The 19,750-nt window shown below is 38.3% G+C and overlaps 4 protein-coding genes across 4 annotated transcripts; 2 read left to right on the top strand and 2 right to left on the bottom strand.

Moving 5' to 3' along the window:
- Nucleotides 1–4,687: 4,687 nt before the first annotated feature.
- LOC145823602 (uncharacterized) lies at nucleotides 4,688–5,560 on the top strand. The gene is made up of 3 exons (XM_082923089.1): nucleotides 4,688–4,763; nucleotides 4,805–4,855; nucleotides 4,941–5,560. The coding sequence occupies exons 1-3, from the start codon at nucleotides 4,688–4,690 to the stop codon at nucleotides 5,558–5,560; spliced, it is 747 nt and encodes a 248-aa protein (XP_082779215.1).
- A 257-nt stretch (nucleotides 5,561–5,817) lies between these two features.
- On the top strand, nucleotides 5,818–6,519 carry LOC114256902 (uncharacterized). Its single transcript, XM_082923090.1, has one exon. The coding sequence runs from the start codon at nucleotides 5,818–5,820 to the stop codon at nucleotides 6,517–6,519; it is 702 nt and encodes a 233-aa protein (XP_082779216.1).
- Nucleotides 6,520–13,458: 6,939 nt separating this feature from the next.
- LOC114256900 (uncharacterized) lies at nucleotides 13,459–14,846 on the bottom strand. The gene is made up of 2 exons (XM_028196595.2): nucleotides 14,240–14,846; nucleotides 13,459–13,955 (listed from the first exon to the last, which is right to left on the bottom strand). Exons 1-2 carry the CDS (start codon nucleotides 14,844–14,846, stop codon nucleotides 13,459–13,461), a joined length of 1,104 nt encoding a protein of 367 aa, XP_028052396.2.
- Nucleotides 14,847–18,160: 3,314 nt separating this feature from the next.
- Nucleotides 18,161–19,006, bottom strand: LOC145823603 (putative UPF0481 protein At3g02645). Its single transcript, XM_082923091.1, has one exon. It carries the CDS (start codon nucleotides 19,004–19,006, stop codon nucleotides 18,161–18,163), a length of 846 nt encoding a protein of 281 aa, XP_082779217.1.
- Nucleotides 19,007–19,750: the final 744 nt, after the last annotated feature.

The raw sequence follows: 19,750 nt of genomic DNA on the forward strand, positions 1-19,750 counted from the left end.
ATTATATTATTTTACAAAATTACGCATAATAATATATGATAAATTATATATTTCCCGAACTGAGATTAAATAATATTAGTATAAATTCTATAGAATAATTAAAAATTTGGGTTGTTACAGTATATTTTCCCAAACCTATGATTTCGTGTTATGAATTAGCCATCTATTTGTCTGAATATATAATATCTATAAATGTGATTAATGGGATAAGAATGTATATGTTGAATCTCAGGTCATTCCATATATTTGAAATGGACTCAATGTCGTTCTGTATAGTTAATACGATGGACCTAAGGTCGTTCTGAATATCTGATAAGTTTGGATATCTGTTATGTGTGGACCTAATGGTCATTATACAGTTGTAATTGATTGGACCCACGATCGTTCCTCTAAGTATAATTTGTTCCATTCTGTACTTATGTATATGTTAGACCAGAGGTCGTTCTGTTATGTTTTGGACCCCAGGTTGTTTCGCTATGACCGGAATTTAGGTATGAGATTAATTACGTTATGTATTAAAACTTATTCATATAACCTCTTTAGTCTGATGTTATTCATTGGGTTTTAGCTCACTCCATTATATATATGTATGTAGGTGAGAAGCCAGATGCCCAGCCTTAGAGGAGTCTGAAGTTATCGAGTTTTGTGAAGTTAACCCTAAAGCGCCTCTTGGATGAGGCTTTGTTCCTTTTGTTTTTGTCGATTATGTTTGACCATGTTTTGTGCTTTAACCCTTAAGTGTTGTAAGATAATGTTTTGTACTTGTGTGGAATGATTTATGGATATGTGTAATATTTATATATATATATATATATATATATGATCAGATGTGAGTTGTTAACATATAAAATGTTTTTGTTCATGCCACTTATGCATAAGCTCATTAGACAAATTTTATTATTCTACTTTTGCTTCTGGCCCCATATATTTAAATATAATTTGAATTCTGTTTGAGACCATAGGTAATCTTATAATTATTGACCGGCTATGATTCAAACCTCTAGGGGTGAGCTCGGGTCATGACAAATCCAGTTTCGGCGAAGTTAACGCATCATAACCAATCACCAAATCGTCGCTATAGTGGTCGAGCTCGCGGGTGAGTTGGAAGATCTGGGCGATACAGAGGGCCAGGGCTTAAACTCTGCGGCCTCCACGGCTAGTTAATTTGGGAAGAGAAGAGATAGAGAGAGAGAGAGAGAGAGAGAGAGAGAGAGGTTTGTTCCTCCACCTACCCCATTTCAAGAGCATGTAAAAACTTTCTCTCTCTCTCTCTCTCTCTTCCGTTATTGAAATTTGTATATCGATGAACACCTTATTTTGTTCGTGGAAACCCTAATTTCCTTTTTTTTTTTTTTTTTTTTTTTTTTTTTTTTTTTGCTCCTGGTGATGAATGCTTTAGATTTACAGTGGGACTGGTAATGCTTTTTAGAGCAGAAAATGGAAACGATCGTTGCATCTAGCGACACTACCTTAGTTGTGTGTCTACCTCAAGATGGAATTGCAGTAACTGATGATGAAGTTCTCAACAATTTTTGCTTTCATTCTTTGCGATCACCTTGCCATGTGATTCCTTCCTCTTTTTTATTAGTTATTTGTTTGTCTCATTTGTATGCTTCTACTCGTATATATTCATACTCTGATCCACCTCTTCCTCTGTGAACATTTGGCAAATCTTCTTCCTATAAATTTATATACATTCCCATTATGTATATTAATTATTGCTTTCACAAATAGAGTGATTTTATTTTTTAAAAATTCTATTACTGTTGTCACATGAAAATTCAATAGATCAAGAAAAGAGAAAAGAGTAATATGTAGAGGTGTAAAATAGGCCTACCGGCCTGCAGTCCAGCCCGCTTAGGCCTGAGCTCGAGCCTAGCCTATGACCCTAGGCCAGGGCCATGTGCTTGAGGGCCTAGCCTGGCTCACCACCCCGCTTCCAGGTCCAGTCCGTCCGAGGCTCAATATCATTTTCAAATTATTTTGGTGAGGAAAAAAAAATTTTGCTGATTTTTTATTTTTTTTAAATAAAAATATAGTTGGGCTTGCCCTAAGCCTGAGCCCAAGCCTAGGCCTAACTACTTAGCCAGAGCTCGATCCGTGGGCCGATTTTGAATGGGTTTCGGCCTGGGTCGACTCGAAATTGACAAGAGCCCGTGAGGACTGACTATGGATCGACCCTAGCCTGGGCCCGGGCAGGCCAGGCCGAATTTATACCTCTAATAAGGATGTAAAATTGGACCATCGGCCCGCGACCTACACGTAGCCCAAGCCCGAGCTGAGCCCATCCTATAACCCTAGCCCTAGGCTATGTGTTTTGGGGCTCAGCCCGCTCAAAGCCCACTCCAAGGTCCGCCCGAGGCCTAATATCATTTTCAAGCTATTTTTGTGAAAATAAAATAAAATAAAATAATTAGACTCGGCCCAAGCCTAAGCCTAGGCCCGGTGACATGGCCCGATTTTGGGTGGACTTGGGCCTGAGCCTAGGCTGAGATTTTTCCAAGTGGCCTCGCCTGAAAATTGGAGGGAGCCCGCAAAGCCCAACAGTGGGTTGGCCCGAGTCCAGGCTCAGGTAGGTTGGGCCGAGTTTACACACGTAGAAGTGGGTTTATAGAGAAACAAATAGAGAGGGAAAAAAAAAACAAGAAAATAGAGGTGTAAAAATTCAATAGATCACGCAATAAATTTCAACTGATAAAATTTCACACAGATGAAAATTCAACAGATAATTGTTAATAAAAATTAAAAACAAAATGTCCCCAAAAATAACAAAAATATTTCTCACAAAAATATTTTCCAAATTGTTCTTGTCACCAAATAAATAAATAAATACCCAGCGGACTTTTCACCTATTTTATTTTGTTATTAATCAATTATAAGACTTTGTTTTTTCAGTTGGTTTCTTTATAAATTTATGGTAAAATCTCACGAAAATGGTAAATGGGAAATGTATTCTCATTTTAGTGAAAACCTTTTAAAAAATTTAACATTTGTGGAATGAAAATAATTTCAAAGCAATCAAATTTTACTTTGATCCATATAGCTTCAAATTGAACAGTTTTATTCTTATATTTTAAATTTAATTTTAATTTGTTCATTCCGTTGGATTAAAGTTAACAAATTTGAAACATTTGTTAGTTTCAACCAAAGTTTTGAACTAAAATGAGAATACATTTTAGTTTTAACAAATTTAAAAATATAGGCATGTTATGGGGTGATGTTATTGAGATTGATAGAGCTACTCTTGACATGTCATCTCTTTGCTGTGGAAAAATTCGAATAGCAACCAAAGTTTTGAACTGCATTAACCAGGTGATAACTTTGGACTGCAAAGGCAAACTTTACCAGATCAGAGTTTGTGAAGAACAAATAGTTGTTATGCAAAATCCAAGCAGCTCTGCTAGTCCTTTGAGGAACGACAACTCTGTTAGTATAAACAGAGGCGTTGAACACTGTGTTGATAATGGTGTGCCCCTTACAGAAGATGATGATGATGTGGCAATTGGTGATGACTTGGAGAGGGTGAAGAGTCTGGGAGCTGACAGATGTACATCTTCTCAGAAGAAGGAAGCTGATACGGCAGACAAGGATAGGCTTCTGGCTGTCTTGGTAATACATGAGACGGTTAGTGGCTTGGGAACGATCAATACTGGAGGCACATGCATGAGGAAGGAGGCACTGTTATCAGATTGCAACTGTCTCAATGATGAGACCAAGGATCCTCTACTGTGTGGTTGAGATTTACTAGCAAGTCACATCAACTTTTCTGATGTGACTTGCCAGTAAATCTCAACCACACAATCACACTCTCTAGAAAACTTTAAGAAAAAATCACTTTAGAGGATCCTTAATGATGATGGCAGAAGTCCAAAAGTCGATGGACATGTGGCTACTTCATGTTTTTTGAAAAGCTTGAGTGGGCCACCTTCCTCTCAGTCCAATGTAAACTTAGAAGTGTTTTTAGGCCCAGATCAGCTGGATAATTTTAATCACTCCAGAACTTAACCCATTCATGCTCTTAACAAAGTGGGCCTAGTAAGATCAGTTGAAGCCATCAACTCTGGGTTGCAAAGTTCACATGTCCATCTTCCTTTATTACAGTCAGTGGAGGTTAATTGTAGACACTCAAAGCTGAAGACTGAAGTCAGTAAAGCAAAGGAGATCAGGGGCAATCATCATTCAGTGATGAAACGCCCTGGAAAAGCTTCAAGGAGAGTCAAAGCCATGGCAATTAGAGGAAACCTAATCAAAAAGGGCGTTCTCTTCCGAGCTACGTCCCAGGCATTATCTGATTCAATCTCTTTAACTAGCAGATCAAGCAAAGGAAGGCATCTTCTAAATGAAGCTCAAGTAACTCTACGAATTGGGAAGCTTCTCGGATTAAATTGTGAAGTAGATGAAAAAGACGTAGTAGAGCAGATTATGGAACTTGAAAAACAGGACTTGGTGAGAAAGGAGCAATTGGATATTGCTAAGCAGCCCTGATTTGTTGGATATGGTGGCTTGGGAGTCTTATCTTGTGTGTTGATGAAGTTAATGTCATGGAATGTCAGAGGATTGGGGAAACCTGAGAAAAAAAGGAAATTAAAGGAGCTGATTAATCTCAGAAAAGTGGATTTCATGTTAATTCAAGAAACAAAGAGAGCAGAAATGTCAGAATCATTTGTCACTATGGCCTAGGAATCAGATGGAGTACATGGTAGTGGACGCAACAGGAAATGCAGGAGTCTTCTGTGTGTTTGGAAACCAGAGTTTTTCACTCTGTTAGCTTGTTGCTGTAGTAAGACTTCCATCTTACTTTCAGGTACCACCTCTTCAAACTTCATTTGTAATATTGTTAATGTCTATGCTCCCAGTGATATGCTAAACAGGAGGCTGCTATGGAAAACCTTAATTAATATTGAAAGCTCTTTTATCTATCCATGGTGCATTGGGGGAAGACTTCAATGAAGTTAGATTTATTGGGGAAAGGAAGTGTTGTGTTAGGAGGGATGTTGGGATGAAGGATTTTGGGGATTTTATTGAAAGGATTCAAGGGGTGGATTTGCCAATGCTGGGCAGAAAATACACGTGGGGCAATTCTCAGGACAGATTTAGGTGGAGCAGAATTGATAGATTTATTCTTAACCCTGAATGGCTTGAATTATTTACATTCAAACTTTGGGGATTATCCAGAACCTTGTCTGATCACTGCCCTATTATACTAATGGAAGATGACAGAGATTGGGGACCTAGACCCTGTAGGTTCACCAATGCTTGGACCAAGCATCCCAGTTTCTTACAAACAGTCAAGCAAAATTGGGAAAATCCTAGTTTGGAGGGCTGGGCAAGATTTATTTTAAAAAAGAAATTGCAATCCTTAAAACTTTGCCTGAAAGTTTGGAACAAGGAAGTATTTGGTAACATCAATGAAAAACTTAAAGAGAAGGAAGCTGAACTTCACTCATGGGATCTAATAGCTGAGGAAAGACCACTCCATGTTGATGAATCTGACCAAAGAAATGACTTATTGGGGGAAGTATGGAAATTGAGAATATTGAAGGAAAGGCTCTGGCTCTAGAAATCTAAGCTCAGTTAGGCACTGAAGGGTCACAAGAACACCAGGTTCTTCCATATTACTGCCACTAGTAGACAAAATAGGAACTCACTTGACTCAATTGAGGTTAATGGGGTTTCAGTGGTGCAACCTGGAGAAGTCAAACAAGCAATAGTGAATCATTTCAAAAATCTTTATGTTGAGCGTTGGAAAATTAGGCCTAAACTGGGGGGGCGGGGGGGCAATTTAAGTCTATTAATACCCTTAGCAATGAATCTACCATGTTGGAAAGTGTATTCACTGAAGATGAAGTTTGGGCTGCCATTAAAGACTGTGATGGGAATAAAGCCCCAGGTCCTGATGGCTTCAACTTATTTTGTCTCCAAAAGTGTTGGAAAATTATGAAGCATGACATTCTGAAGTTTATGTTGGAATTTCATGAGAATGGAATTTTAGCTGGGGGCCTCAATTGCTCTTTTATCAGTCTCATCCCAAAAAAGGAAAACCCCTTGTCTTTATCTGATTTCAAACCCATTAGCCTGATTAGCTCTGTCTATAAGATTCTTTCCAAGGTTCTCTCTCGCAGATTCAATCTTGTTTTACCTAGCATAGTAAGTGAAGCACAGTCTGCCTTCCTAGGAGGCAGGAGTATTTTGGATGGTGTGCTCATTGCTAATGAGATTATAGATTGGTGGAAAAAATCCAATACCCAAGGGATGATCATAAAGCTTGATTTTGAAAAAGCCTTTGATACTGTAAATTGGGAGTTCCTTTCTGATTTGTTTATCAAGTTTGGTTTTGTTTCAAAATGCTTGGGTTGGATGAAATCCTGTTTATCAACTGCTAGCATTTCCATTCTTGTCAATGGCTCACCCATAGATGAATTTCGACCACAAAGAGGGCTTAGACAGGGCGATCCACTTTCACCCTTTCTTTATAACATTGTTGCAAAAGGGGTTAAATCTGCTTCTAACCAAAGCTAAGGACTTGGGCTTAATTAAAGGGGCTGTTGCTGGTCCCACTAGCTTGCACTTCACTCACCTCCAATTTGCTGATGACACCATTCTCTTGTGTAAAGCTGATTTACTAGAGATCACAACCTTGAAGAGAATGCTTCGGTGCTTCAAAATTATGTCAGGGCTAAAAATAAATTTCCACAAGAGTACAGTTTGTGGTATTGGTGTCTCTAAGGCTTTAATCAATATTTTTTTGTCCACATCGAATTGCATTAATCATAAACTAACTTTAAAGTATCTTGGGCCTCCTCTTGCTGCCAATCCCAGAAGGAAAGCCACTTGGAAACCAGTTTTGGACAAATTTAAGAGCAAACTCCCAAGATGGAATAAGAGGTTTCTATCATTTGCCAGTAGACTCATCCTCACCAAATCCACATTATCTAGCCTTCCAATTTTCTACCTCTCCTTGTTTAAAATGCCAAACTGTGTAATCAAAGAGGTGGATAAAGTTCAAGCTTCTTTCCTTTAGAGTGATTCAGATGTCAAAAGAAAGGTTCACATGATTAGTTGGAAGGATGTTTCACTGACAAAGAAGCAAGGAGGTTTAGGTGTAAGAAGTTTGGGTCAAGTCAATATTTGTCTTCTTGCTAAATGGTGGTGGAGGTTCTATAATGAAAAGCAAGCTCTTTGGAGAAGATTAATCTGCAGCAAGAATAGTACCAGAACAGGTAGTTGGTACCATTCTCAAGGCACAATTACTATTTGCTCATCGATTTGGAAGGACATTATGGGCCTTGCTTTAGAAAATCCTGCTTTATTCAATTTCTTTCTGACTAATTCAAAAGTAGTAATTGGTAATGGGGCTAGCATATCTTTCTGGAAGGATATCTGGGTAGGGACTGAATGCCTTCAGTCTAAATTTCTTTGGCTTTTTAGTCTTTCTTCTGATAAAAATGGATCTCGGTTAGAATTCATTGTTAGAAAATCTAGCTCTTCTAACTGGAATCTCAGTTTTAGGAGACCTCTATTAGCCTGGGAAGATGAATCAGTTCATAATATGCAAGTTTTACTGGGAAATGGGTCATCATTAAGGCATGGAATGAAGGATAGAATGAGTTGGAAAGCTTCATCTCAGGGTGTCTTCAAAGCAAAGGATTTGTTCTGCTGGTGGCAGTCCAACAGAGGTCCTGATTTGTTTATGCCCAGATTCATTTAGAATAACATCTCACCACCAAAAGTCCAATTCTTCTCTTGGCTAGTTTGGAAAGGACGAGTAAAAACGTCTGTGTTCCTTCATCATATTGGAGTGCTCAGGGGGACGATGCTACTCAGTGCATCTTCTGCAAATTTGACTTGGAGACCAATCATGTTTTGCTTCTTTGCCCCTTTAGCTGGAAAATTTAGTCTGCTATCATTAATTGGCGGGGCCTTTCTTGGGTTTGCCTTGGCTCTGTTGTGGATTTGTTTGATTGGTGGCTTGGCACAAAATTTAAGAAGAAATAATTACAGATATGGAAAGTCATCCCACTCGCTGTTGTTTGGTCAATTTGGAAGCTCAGGAATGATTGTGTTTTCAATAGCGCCCAACTCAACTTCTTGAAGATCACTGAGCTTATTAAGGTTAGAATCGCAGTTTGGTTGAAAAACCATTCTGATGGTAATTTATATTTCATCCAAGATTTTGTCTCCAATTTAAATCAAATAAGGTTGTGTATTTAATGTTTGGCTGGTAGTATTGTTGTTGCTCTGATTATTCTGTTGCTCTATTTTACTGCTGCCACTGTTCTGGTGCTGTTGTTATGTTCCTGGTGTTGATATTCTGTTGTTGGTTGCGTAAAGACTGGTTAAGGCTTACTGTTGATGTTGTTGTTCTGTTGCTGGTGTTGATGTTTTTGATGTTCTGTTGCTAGTTACATAAATTCAGGTCGAGGCTTCTGGACAGTATCTGTCTGTGTTTTTGTGATCATCTGTGCTGAAGTTCTGTTCTGTTTTGCTAAGATCTAGTATAAGGCATATTGCTGGTGTGGTTCTGGTATGCTGCTGTTGTATGCTGTTGTCCTATGGTTTTGGTTTTGGTTTTGGTCTGCTGTTGTAGAAGTCATGGTTATATGCTGCTGTGGTTATGGTATGCTGTTGTTGTTTGCTGTTGTGCTATGGCAGCATACAACAGCTGTTGTATGACTACATAAGACATGGTTTTTGGTTTTGGTCTGCTGATGTAGAAGATATGGTTTTGGGTGCATTTTATGTTGCTCATCTGATAGAGCACATAGGGCAGCAAGGGGAAGTTTTGTGGCTACCTTGGGTGTTAATTACTTAGTGTTGCTAGGAGAGTATCTGTTTGTGTTTTTGTGATCAACTGTGTTGGAGCTCTGTTCTGTTTTTGTTATCTGGTGTAAGGCATATAGTTACTGTCCTATAGTAGCATACAACAGTTGTATTGAAGACATGGTTTTGGTTTGGTATGCTGTTGTATACTGCTGTCTGCTGCTGGTGTAAGGTTGCTTTTTATGTTGCTCATCTGATAGAGTGCATAGGGCAATTCATGGTGCAGTTTGTGGCTACCTTGAGTGTTAATTTCTTACTGTTGCTAGGAGATTGCTGCAGTTTTGGGCTATAAATTGCTGGAGTTTGTTGGGGATGGAGTTGGCAGATTTGGAAGGCTGTGTGGTTGGGTGGTTTTTATTTCTGTTTTTCGTTTTGTTTCTCTGTTTTGGATTGGTTTCTCGCCAATCTGTGAGTTTAGTGCTAGCAGATGATTGTGCTTCCTCCTTGGTGCCAACCTAGTTAGGATTATGGAGTGTTAGCTATAATGTCTTTTGCACTTCCCTCCTTTATTGATGTATATTGTTTCTTGTTTTTTCTCATCTCATCAATAAAGTTTCCTTTTCTTTCTTGATCAAAAAAAAAAAAAATGTAGAAACAAAATAACAGAATTTTGAACAAAATGACCAAATTAAAACTAAAGTTAAAGTGTAGGAGTTAAATTGTTCAATTTAAAACTTTAAAGACTAGAATGAAATTTAATGAAATTACCAGAATTAGAAGTATAATTAAATCAAATATATATATATATATATATGAAAATCCTACTTCTTAGATTTTGCCTTGGACTCAAACAAAGTTAGGACTAGCCCAAATGCAACTTATAACCCCTGAGTAAGAATCGCATAAGGTCGTATTTGATTTATGGATTATGATAAGAATTTAAAAAAGGAAATGAAAAGGTGAGTGAAATATAGTTACATTTCACATTTTTTTTTTCATTTTTTTTTTATTTATTTATAAGTTTCTACCAAAATTCATTAACAAAACACAAGGTAAGGAAGAATTTCCAAGTCTGCCTTGGAAGATTAATTCCATATTCATACATTTTAATATTCATATTTTGTATGAATCGGATTGCTGATTAGTGGTGGTGAGCAATTATTATCGATATGTTTGGAAATTTAGGCGAAAGAAGAACAAAAATGTTACAGGAGTTAAGAGGGAGGGGGGGGAGAATTGAATAAATTAAAGAAATAAGTAAAAGAAAGAAAAGTAATATTGATTATCTATTATCTTGTTTTGTTAAATTATAGAAAAAAAATTATTTAAAAGAATTTGTTTAATGTTATATTACGAAATTAACATTTTATAAATGTTTTTTTTTTTTTTTTTGTAATGTCTGAAGAGATAGTTTTGATATTATAAAATTAAAAAAAAATATATTATAAACATATATAAAATTCATACACAAACTTAACAAAAATGATGTGGCAATGTCATTATCGTAAATAAATTCATTTTTAATAGTATTTTATTTTGAAGTGAAATGTATATAATTAGTCAAATCATTATGTATACAAATTATGTATGAGTTTTTGTTTTGATTATTTCTAGTTGGATAGCTCTATTGTTGAAGTTATGAGAAGCCAAAAACTTTTTTTTTTTTATCAGCAAAAAGAGAACCTTTATTGATGCAAAAACTATACAACAAAAGAGATTACATCAAAAAAGGAGGGAGAGAGCAGCAAACTAGCTCACCCCAGGAGTTTCGTGAGGAACCAAACCCAAGAAGAAGAAAAACAAAGAAGCGATCAACAAAAGTAATCCAATGCAACAGCAGAACAGATCATCTACCAAAGCAAAGCACACCGACCCAAAATAACAGCCCACTGCTAGGCCTAGTAACAGCATAGATATAGGGATCCTTCAAAGTGTTTAGATTGTAGCATACACCATTTTGGAGGATTGCACCATAATCATACTCAATCCATCTTTACAAACACAAACAGACCACCACACAGCTCCTGGCTCAAAACCAGAACAAACCTTGCTAGTGACCTTGGTAAAGTAATCAGATAATAGCAACCAAACAGAGCTTCACTGCAGCCAAATAAGAACCGGTGCATAGCAACCAAATAAGACCCACAGACCTTCCCAGCATCAACCTATGCATAGCAACCAAATAGCAGACCCAGCACCAACAGACCTTCACTACAGCAACACAACAAAATGAACCAAGAACTAAACCAAAGCAGAGCTCCTGGGCTACAAAACCCACATAACAACCCAACCCCAGCAAATCAACAGATCAAATCAGAATTGCAGATCTTCACCCCACAAATCAACACAAACCAGACTGTAGCCCTACATCCACACAAAACCTACAAACCACGACCTCAATCAGACTTTGATCCTATCGAGATTATATACAATGTCCTCCACAAAATACTGCAAACCTCTATAGCTATGCTTACACCACAGAGCTATCCTCACTTTCACCAACTCAGCCAAATCAAACCCATAGACACTCTTTTGATAAAAAAAGGCATTCATTCCTAGCTTTCCAAACTGACCACATAACAGCTACGGGAACAACTTTCCACAATGGTTAGATCACCTTTTTGAATTTATAACTAGCCCACCAATGCAGCAGTACCTCAATTGAACCTGGAACCACCCAAACCAGATCCTACCATTTCACCATGTCTGACCATAATTTCCATATCACAGGACACGACAAAAGCAAATGATTCATTGACTCCTCCTCTGTTTTACACAACAAGCACAATGTGTTAGCTACCGAATTCAACGCACCAATCCTTTTCAAAAACACAGACGTTTTAAGTCTTCCTTTCCAAGCTAACTAGCTGCAGAATTTCACCTTGGGTGGGGCAGAGTTCTTCCAGAGCATATCAGCAGCACTTACGACTGGACTTTTTGACAGCATCCACCACTTCCATGACACACCCACAGAGTAAGAACCTGAAGGGTTTGCCATCCATAAACAAGAATCCTCTACTTGATCTGTAAGAACATGCGTGCCCCTTAGTACCCCTTGCAGCCTAGCGACCTCCTCCTCCTCCTCCTCCCCCTCCCAAGCTAACAAAGATCTTCTAAACAGAAATTTCCACTCATGTGCTAACCCTCTTCTATGATTCATCTGCATAATTGTACAACCCTTCTCCTCAGACAGCCTGTATAGTCTGGGAAATTCCTCCTTCAAACACAGATTATTTAACCACTTATCCTCCCAAAAAAGAAGTCTTTTACCATTTCCTACAAGAAGCTTGAAATTAGATAAATAGTACTCAATCAACTGTGGACTAGATGCACCAAGATGGACAACATCTGACCAAATTATTGACACTGAACAGGATTCTGGAATGGATGGTACCCAGCCACCAGCACCCAGACCATATTTGCACCTCAACATTTGTTTCCATATAGCTCTGTCCTCTACTCCAAACCTCCACCACCATGTTATCAAAAGGCAAGCATTGATTTCTCTCAGATTTCTAAGCCCCAGACCCCGTTGTGACTTGTCCACTGTTAAATTCGCCCATTTCACCAGATGGACTTTCCTCTTAAGTTCAGATTTGCCCCATAAAAATGCTGCCTGAATCTTCTCAATCTGCTTAGCCACTTCCACAGGGATTTTGAAGATTGATAGAAAATAGATGGGCATACAAGAGAGGATTGACCTAATCAAAGTTAAACGACCAGCATAAGACAAGACTTTTCTCTTCCAAACAGTTAACTTCTTTTTCACTTTCTCAATAACAGGTTGCCAAGTGCTTTTTCTACTGGGGTTAGCCCCGAGAGGTAAACCCAAATAACTAATAGGGAGCTTTTGACTATGGGAGTTGAAAATGGAGGTAAACTGATTAACCTCAACATTATTTAAACCCACCCCACACAACATACTTTTGTGGAAATTGATCTTTAAGCCGGAAAGCACCTCAAAGCAACGCAAAATTCTCTTAATGTGCACCAATTCTCCTCTTTCTGCCTCACAGAATATGATTGAATCATCAGCAAATTGCAGATGAGAAATTTCAATTCACTAGGCCCAACAGAAGCTCCTTTAACCAGCCCTATCTCCTTTGTTTTTTCAATCAATATGTTCAAACCTTCAACAACAATATTAAACAAAAGAGGAGATAATGGATCTCCCTGCCTAAGCCCTCTCTGAGGAGTAAATTCTGTTGTTGGAGATCCATTGACCAGGACAGATACTCTGGATGATGAAAGGCATGATTTAATCCAACCCAACCATTTTTCCCCAAAACCAAAATTCTTCATCATAGAAAATAGAAACTCCCAATTAACTGAATCGTGTGCCTTTTCAAAATCTAACTTTAGAATGATTCCTCTCATTTTTGTAGCTTTCCACCAATGAACTACTTCATTTGTGATCAAAACACCATCAAGAATAAATCTGCCACCCAGAAAGGCTGTTTGAACTTCACTAATGATTCCTGGCAACACTATTTTCAGCCTTTTTGATAACACTTTAGCAAGAATTTTATATACTGAGTTAACAAGACTAATGGGCCTATAATCACTTAACTCACAAGGATTCTCCTGTTTGGGTATGAGGGTGATAAAAGAGCTGTTAAGGCCTGAGACAATCTTTCCATTAGAGTGAAACTCATCCATGAAGTGTAAAACTTCACCCTTCATTATCTACCGGCATTTCTAAATACAAGCCAAAATGAAACCATCCGGACCCGGGGCCTTGTTACTATCACAATCTTTAACCGCAGCCCAAATTTCCTGCTTTGAAAATTCTATTTCTAAGGTATCTACCTGCCTAGCAGAAGAGATGGATGCAAAAAGGCCAAGAAGCTTAGGCCTAGAGCTCCAGGACTCAGAGAATAATTTCACGAAATGCCCATGAACAGCTAGCTTCACTGAGTTAGGTTCCACCACCCTAACCCCATCTTCCACAACTGAATCAAGGAGGTTTCTTCTTTGCCTAGAGCTAGCCATCATATGGAAAAACCTTCTATTCTTGTCCCCACACTTAGTCCACAGCATTCTACATTTTTGATGCCATAAACTCTCCTTCATTCTATGCAAATTCCAAACTAGCCCTCTAACTTCTCTCCTTGAATTTGCTTCTGTTTCTGACAATGCTCTTTCTTCAGCCACCAAATCCAAAGCGTGTAAATCCTCATTTGGTTGCTTAAGTTCTGTTTTCACATGACCAAACACCTCTGAATTCTATTTTCTAAGGATGACTTTGAGTGAGGCAAACTTTCTCATCAATCTAAACCCCGCCCAACTCGGTTGAACTTGTACCTCCCATGAGCTCTTCACTACTGATTTGAAATTAGGATGAAATAACCAAGCATTAATAAATTTGAAAGGTTTTGGGCCCCAATTCCTCTCATCCTCCATTATTATGACAGAACAATGATATAAATTATTCTAGGCAGTCCCCACTTCTTGAAGGAGAATTGCTCAAGCCACCTACTCTCCAGAAGGAACCTATCTATCCGACTCCATCTCTTCCCATCTTGTGCATTACACCATGTGAATCTTCTACCTTTCATTGGCAAATCAACAAGATTCAACTGATCAATCAGCTCATTAAAATCATTCATACCTCTATCCCTTCTAGAGCACCCCTTCCTTTCGCTGAGAAATCTAATTTCATTAAAATCTCCACCCATACACCAAGGATTATGGTAAGAGATTTTCAGATTCTTTAAAGATTCCCACATTTTCCTTCTTTTGCCAACATCATTGGGAGCATAGACATTCACCACAGAGCATTCAAAAGACTGACCACTGGTACCTGATAAAATGATAAAATTTCTTGAGCCACAACAATCAACAATCTTGAATCTATCAGGGTGCCAGATGCACAGTAATCCTCTAGCACTGCCAACAGCATCTACTTCCATATAGTCCATTTTATCAAATGGCCAACTAGATTTAACGAGGGTTTCCTCCAGATTTCTTCTCTTGGTTTCTTGAATTAACACCACATCCACTCCTCTTTCTTTTAAGATGTTCCTGATTTTACTCCTTTTCTCTAGCCTACTTAGACCACGCACATTCCAAGACTTTATCTTCATAAGTCAAACAACAAGACACCTAAACTCCTCCGTTGGGTAATCAAACTTCATCTGCTCGAACCCCATCGGTAATCCTCTCCAAATCTCGGGTTTCCAACTGAACAATCTGATTTAACACATTATCCTCATTTCCGCCAAAATCAATGCCTAGTTTTTTCCCAAGTTGTATTGTTGCTTTAGCCTCCTTCATCAGCTTGCCCTTTCTTCTACTTGATTCACTGAATGCTAAGTGTGAGCTAAAATTGCAGCAGCAGTTGCTCTAAAAATGGCACCCCTATTGAAGCTTTTAGGTAGAATTCTACCTTTCTGAAGAGCCTTACCACTCCTTTTTGCTATTCCACTCCTTCTTACAGCGAACATGCCTTTACTGATAGGAGCAACTTCCCCCCTAACTTGACTTGAACTACCCTCACCAATCTGCAAATATACTTGGGCTCTCTCGGCAAGGAGCTGTGAACGGGCCACACAGTCACTCAAATTTGAAAAAGAAAGCCCAACTGGCCTAATAGGGCAAGCTTCACCTTGGGTTCTAGGGATCACTACTTCGAAATTAAAATTGGGCCTAACAAGTTTAGGCCCACTTAAGCTCTTCAAAAACCCATCCGTGTGATTGCTACCATTTAAAAATTGGGGCTGCACAACCACCTCTTTTGAAACTTCGACTACACTCTTCAGAACATCATCATGACTATAACCCCCATTGTTTGAGTTTTCCAAGCTAGTTCCTGACATCCTTACCATGGGTTGAACCACCCTCCTGACCCTTTCTTCCAAAACGTGTATAGTCCCCTCAACTGTGTCTTGCACTGCACTTACCACATCATTAGAAGCTGCCACAACAGACCTACTAACATCTTCCATGCCTACCACCACCCTCCCATCTTTCACGCTGGAATTCATGGCACTCTGATTGCCGGAACTTGAGAGTAAACCCTCAGAGATCTGATGCCTGCACTCTCCAGGTCTTAGACTTGCTGGTAAAAGTATCTCTTCAATCACCCTTACTAGGTGCTGCTGCCCCTTGCAATCTAATAGGATCACTTGATTAATAAACTCATAACTATTAGTAATAATCCTCACTTTGCCGCACGCTAAAAACTTCGGAGCACTCGTGGCTTCATCCTGTTGAACAACTTCTCCCCAGATGTTACCCACCGCCTTGAAGGTGCCGGCATTCCAGAGATCAAAAGGAATACCATAACATACCACCCACACACACCTTTCTTGTTTAATGACTTTACCCTTCTCCCATTCATCCATTGAATCACACCACTCATATATCCATTCCTCTATTCTACCCTTCCAATCCTTCAGATGTTCGACTGACTTAAAGGATAGAAGAGCTATACGGCCACCACCATCTTTTATGCTTACCTCCTTTAAACCTCGTTTGCTGCATTCTTCTTTGAAAGCATTAAAAGAAAAGAAGGATTTAAGCTTAATTACTAAACTATAAAGCCATCCATTTCCAATTTCCTGTGCATTTATGGTTATCGCGGTATTCTCCTTTCGTAAACCTTAGACTACATCAGCAAAAGATCTCTGACCATTGTACCCCGTTGTAATTTTACCATGCTTCCATTGCTCCATCTGTACACTCTTACCTTTTCTGGCCTCTTCCTTCTTTGGATACTGAGCATTGCTTCCAAACTCTGCCAATCTCACTTTCAAACTCTTATCATCGCACCATATTCCATCCGCTTTCTGGACTGCTACCCTTGCTGCTGTAGAGCAGTCATACCGAACAAACCCAAATCTTGAACCAGTAGCTTTCCTCCTTTTATTTGGAATGAAGACGTCTTTTACCACACCATAGCTATTAAACAGAGTAAAAAGACTTCTTGGCACCATAGATCCCGACAGGTTGTCGACAAAAACCGTGATGAAACCTACACCCCTGTAGTGGATCTGTTGATATCTTGGCCTTCTTTTCCGGGTCACCGGTGTCCACCCTCCTCTTTCCATCACAAGTCCTCTTGTTGAGAAGCCAAAAAACTTAGTTCTATTGCTACTAAAAAAAAAGAAGTAAATCTCTGATGTTCGAATCTAGTAATCACTAACCACAAGTTTGGGCAAGTCTCATATTAATTATATCAATATTTCTATTGATGATTCTATCCCTTGGAATAAAGGTTTCAACTATGTTATTGGTTTCTATGGCCCAGCTCTTGCCTTCATCCAAAAACATATGCCACCAAAAAAAAAAAATTTAAAAAAAGGCAAAAAAAAAATTAAAAATATAAAAATAAAAGAAGAAGAAGAATAAGAAGAAAGAAAGAAAGAAAGAAAGAAACACAAATCAACAATGGTTTAATTCACAGGTACATGGAATGATGGAGCAATGATAAATAATAAGTCATTACATTACATTAAGGACTATTATTTGGTTACAATGACAACACGAATATAAACAAACTCACAAGACACAACAAGAACACACAAACTCATTAGTCATAACAAAAACACACACAACACAATACAAAAAAGAAAAGAAATAAAAAATAAATAAATAAACATTATAAATCGAAACTCAATGGAAGGAAAATTTGCAAACCCCAAAGATTGGCCACACTTAACTACTCGTGTGGAAAAGACGAGGACAACTATAAACTGCGCAAAATGACTGTAGAAACATTAGCAAGATGAACAAGATAGCTGCTAGAATTGTAAGAAATTTCCAAGAACCATACATATACCTTTTCATGCTCTTGTATACATGAACCCCCCATGTACTATAGAAGTACTTATTGTCATCTTCAATCGTCTTATCAATATAAGACACGTTTGCGAGTCGAATGGATTTACTCACCCCATTAAAGAGTTTCGCGACATCAGCATCACTTTTTAGGCTGTTTACGGTGATTTTCTTTTCCCTCAACAACTTTGCATCATTGACAGTATCTATGATCTACTCATTAGTTCTATGTATCGAGTGAAAACAAGGGACTCTGATACAGTTGACGCTTCATATGCCACCAAGTTTCTCATGATCACTTCAGAGTTCATATTCAAAGTAATGACAGGAAGGTAACATATCTTAGACTTCTCGTCAAACTTGATGGTAGTGATGTTGCCAATACTAGGACAAAATTCAACTCCAAAGTCACATAGGTGTGACACCGAATGAATCATGATCTCCTCTTCTATTGGAATTTTTTTCTTTTCCTCATCACTTGGAACTTCACTTTCAGGTTTGATGTCTTCTTTATTCTTTGATGCTAAGTTGGACATCCCAGGTAGACTAGCAACAATCTTCCAAGGCAAAGCCAATATCATCTTAATTGGTCTTGTAAATTTACTCACCAAACTGACGTTTAGACTTGATAACAAGCTCCAAAGATTAGCAAACACTTGACTAGAATTACTACCAAAGCTTGCACCTCCCTTTTCTTTTCTTGATATATGTCGGTTATTATTGCTTCATGGGATCCCTCTATCTTGGGCACAATCAAGTGGTACAAAAGGTCCAACAAATGTGCATGCTCAAAAACTTGAGAGAAAGGAACATCTTCTTTAAGTTTCAATGGAGAAACAATTTTACAAAAACCCATCAATATTGAAGGTAACAAATTGTTACGAATGTCCAACAATGAACATTGGATGCACAAGATCTTATTTAGAAGAAAGATTGGAATTTGGTTTTCAAGCATCATTATGTCGCTAAGGATTGTATCATGAGCCAATTTTTTCTCTGCTGCATCCACTAAGTGAGCCGTTGTAGATGACAATGACGAAAGACTATCATTCTTGTTGACATAGCTATGAAGAAAATCGAGCAAGAACAAACCATCAATGGCCATAATCCAAGCTAGGGTTTCGCCATCGATGTCCAAGTACTTGTGGTGACACGTACGAACTTCGTATTCAAGTTCGTTAAGCTTGTCAACAAGTTGTTTGAATTTAAGCCTTCGAAATTGCTTTTGAACCCTAGTTGATACAGCAAGCTTGTATCGCTCCATCTCATAGAGCTTGGAGCGAAAATGATGATAAGGCCCCAAGCCTATGAGTTGAGGGATGTATACTTCTGGGGTTGTAGGCACAGGAAAGATCGAAACAAGAAAATCGATCTCAATATTGACTTCTTTCGCAATGATTTTGCTGATTTGGGAAATCCATCGTTGCTCAGTAAAACTTGATTCAAAAATAGAAGTTAAGGCCATCACTACAAGAATTAACATTTTTGGCAACAAAAAAATTGGTCGCTAAAAGTTAATTTTTGGTCGGCAAAAATTATCCGCGACCAATTTTTTTGGTCGTTACTTTGGTCGCCAATTGAGGGTCGGCAAAAGTAATTCGCGACCAAAATTGTGATTGGTCGGCAAAAGTTGGACTTCGCGACTAAATTTTTAGTCGCTAAATGTTTAATTACCGCGACTAATTTATTTTGTCGCCAAAACACTTTGGTCGCGAAAAGTGATATTTTCGCGACCAAAAAATTTGGTCGCCAATTGTGACATTCCGCGACCAAAAAATTTGGTCGCCAATTGTGACATTCTGCAACCAAAATTTGTTTGGTCGCCAATTGTGACATTTCGCGACCAAAAAATTTGGTCGCCAATTGTGACATTCTGCGACCAATATTTTTTTGGTCGCCAATTGTGACATTTCGCGACTAATCAATTGGTCGCCAATTGTGACATTCTGCGACCAAAATTTGTTTTGGTCGTCAATTGGGACATTTCGCGACCAAAAATTATGGTCGCCAATTGTGACATTCTGCGACCAAAATTTTTTTGGTCGCCAATTGTGACATTTCGCGACTAATCAATTGGTCGCCAAAACTATAAAAACCAAACCAAATTTTGGTCGCCAATACCCAACAAAATAAACCTGTAATTTATAATAATTCATCCAATTTATTCAATATAATCTGTAAAAAGAAGAAATCATTCAAACCAACAAAT

The sequence above is a fragment of the Camellia sinensis genome, chromosome 4 (genome assembly GCF_055761805.1).
Source record: "Camellia sinensis isolate YWXY chromosome 4, ASM5576180v1, whole genome shotgun sequence".
NCBI lineage: Eukaryota > Viridiplantae > Streptophyta > Magnoliopsida > Ericales > Theaceae > Camellia > Camellia sinensis.